The sequence below is a fragment of the Lipotes vexillifer genome, unplaced genomic scaffold (genome assembly GCF_000442215.2).
Source record: "Lipotes vexillifer unplaced genomic scaffold, Lipotes_vexillifer_v1.1 C27079557, whole genome shotgun sequence".
NCBI lineage: Eukaryota > Metazoa > Chordata > Mammalia > Artiodactyla > Lipotidae > Lipotes > Lipotes vexillifer.
The window spans coordinates 1-2811 of NW_006791415.1; the positions used below are offsets into that span (position 1 = coordinate 1).

Genomic DNA, 2811 nt, shown 5'->3' on the forward strand with positions numbered 1-2811 from the left:
GCAGGGGACACGGGTTTGTGCCCCGGTCTGGGAGGATCCCACATGCCGCAGAGCGGCTGGGCCTGTGCGCCATGGCCGCTGAGCCTGTGAGTTGGGAGAGGCCACAACAGTGAGAGGCCCGCGTACTGCAAAAAAAAAAAAATTGTTTCCTCTTTACCCACTGAGGTCAAACCCCTCTGGCTTCTAATGTACCATAGTCTGGGGTTTACAAATTAATATCTTAGTTTAAGTATAGTATAACATGAACCTTCTTTTTTAAAGCCAAATAACTGCACAGAATAAATTTTGAAAGACACGTTTAAATAGTTTGTTTACTGTGACAGAATTGAAATAAACTATTTTCCTGACTGAGGCAGTGTTCTTCAGGTCTTAGCTAAAAATGACTTTCCTTAAATTGTAATGCAGATCACAGGAGACTCGCACAAATTTGCCCCCTGACCAAAAGTTTTGGTAAAGTACATTTATAGCAACAGGTTTAAAGTAACATTCTTTGGCTTACGTTGCCCATTTCTACTACCTGGGAAGATGATTTAAGAAAAATATGGTAGAGGACAGATGTTAGAAATCGTTTTTGGTTGCAGAAACCATTGTAAATTTTTGTATGTTTATAGATGGTGGTATGCTAGGGAGTAAGTACGGTGGGAGTGTTTTAAGGATAAGTAAGGAAACAATTTGTGCTAAATTATCCATTTAGTAATATCAGTGGGTTTTGAATTATCTAAGTTCATTATACCATTCTCTCTTTTTAAAGGAGTCTAATTCAGTAATTTGGGTTTCTTATTTTTGAAGTTAGGAATTTTAATTTTTTTTTTTTTTACTGTGATAAGTAGAACTCTGCTTTAAATAAAAATGACAGCACACACATAAAATGTATAATTTTGGGTCAGACAGCTTCATCGTGGTATTTTAGCTTGTAAAATAAAGTTTTTTGGTTTTCTTTTTTTGCCTTTTATATATGTTTTTCCTAGTTGTAAAGGTAAAGCATATTCATTTCAGAAAGCTGGGATTATCCAGAAAGGAATCAGAATGAAAAGAAAAATCAGCCTTAATTGTATAACCCAGAGAATATCCACAGTAAAATACAGATTCTTTTGTCTGATAATTGGGATTTTTTTTTTTATCAAACAGTTTGATAGGGAATTTTGTTTTATAATCTGTTTCTGTTTGGTTTTTTTTGACCTCACCACGTGGCTTGTGTGAGTTCCCCGACCAGGGATTGAACCTGTGCCCTCAGCAGTGAAAGTGTGGGGTCCTAACCACTGGACTGCCAGGGAATTCCCTTGTATTTTATTAATTGAATTTTACATCTTTGGCTGCACTGCTTTCTTTAAGGGCCACTGAAAGCCTGTCCCACTCTCAGCTGCCTTTTTTAGGTGACAGGCTAAATCCTTTCATATAATTTTAAGTAGCATAAGATTATTTAACAGATATATCACTGTATTTGAAAAGAATAGTTAAGATGCTTGTGAATGTGGTCTTGGATGACACAAATACTGTTTGGTATGACTGGCTTGTTTCATAAGAAAGTGTTGGTCTAGCTCTGCATTGTATAACACTGAGGCTATTATCCACATGTGGCTAAACAATTTAAATTAATTAAAATAAAAGATTCACTTACTCCGGTGCACTAGTCAAATTTTGGGTGCTCCATAGCCACATATGGCTAGTGCTAACATATCAGTCATAATATAAAATATTTCCTCATCATCACAGAAAGTTTTGTTGGCCAATGCTGATTTAGATGCTGTTACATGAGAAAATGGTTTCAAGAACTGAGATGAAAACTTTTAGGAAGGGAAACAACAGATCCTTTCAAAAATTTAAATGATCCATCTTAGGAATTGAGGAATAGACCTAGGATATTTCAAAAAACAAAACCAGAAACAATAGGAAGAATATGGCTACCTCAAATTTGAGTGCCTGATGACAGGTGCTACGTTAAGTCAACTTACATGTATGATACCAATCTTGAGTGAGGTTACTGATGAGGAAACTGAGGGCCAGAGAGATCAGTTAACTTGCTTAGCATCATACAGCCAAAAAAAATGGCTCAGGTCTATGTGCTTCTAAAGAACTATACCACACTAGATGAAAGCTTCAAAGATAGAATTTGCCTTAATCTTATAAGAGTATAGCTTTCCAATGATATAAATAGGATGACTTTTGAAGTAGGTAACTATCATTAGGACAGCTCAAGCTGAGCCTGAATAATCATCTGTGAAGAATACTGGGAATTGATCCCTCTGTAAGGAATGTTTTTAAATATGTTCTAAGATTCTATGAAAGAATAATACCTATGGAAACAGTGAATTGAGAAAATGAAGTGTAACGTTTCTGTAGTGTGTTTGATACTCCCCACCCTGGCCCCTGCCATTTTCATTCCTGTTTGGATTCTTTGAGGTTTTCAGTGAAAACTGCTGTGTGGTTTTCCCTGTTACAGACCAAACTGCCTAACGTAAAGGAGTAGGGCAAGCAATGTGGGAGAGACGGTATTGGGAACACTAGAGAAGTAGGCTCTTGGCTAAGTGGGTAGTGTTGAATAATTTATTCAGCCTTTTGTTGTAGATCCCAGAATTGTACCTCATGTGATAAATTACAAGTCTTATTTATTCATACTTAGATGTAGATTATTTTTACAGTTTTATTTTTGTGTACAGATTTGCTTAACCATCACTGAATTTCTAGGTCAGGTTCAGGTAACTGAAGAGCCTTTATAAGTAGTTTATATTGTCTAGACCCAAGGTATGCTGCAAACCCAGTCTGGAGCAAAATGGGAAATAACATCTTTCTAAAGACAGGCTTAGAAATCCT

At 36.4% G+C, this 2811-nt stretch overlaps 1 protein-coding gene across 1 annotated transcript; it reads right to left on the reverse strand.

Annotated features, from left to right (window-relative positions):
- Positions 1 to 2670: 2670 nt before the first annotated feature.
- On the reverse strand, positions 2671 to 2805 carry LOC103078024 (transmembrane protein 126A-like; the record flags this gene model as incomplete). The annotated part of the gene is made up of 1 exon (XM_082931337.1): positions 2671 to 2805. A coding segment is annotated over one exon (135 nt), but the record flags the coding sequence as incomplete, so codon positions are not given.
- Positions 2806 to 2811: the final 6 nt, after the last annotated feature.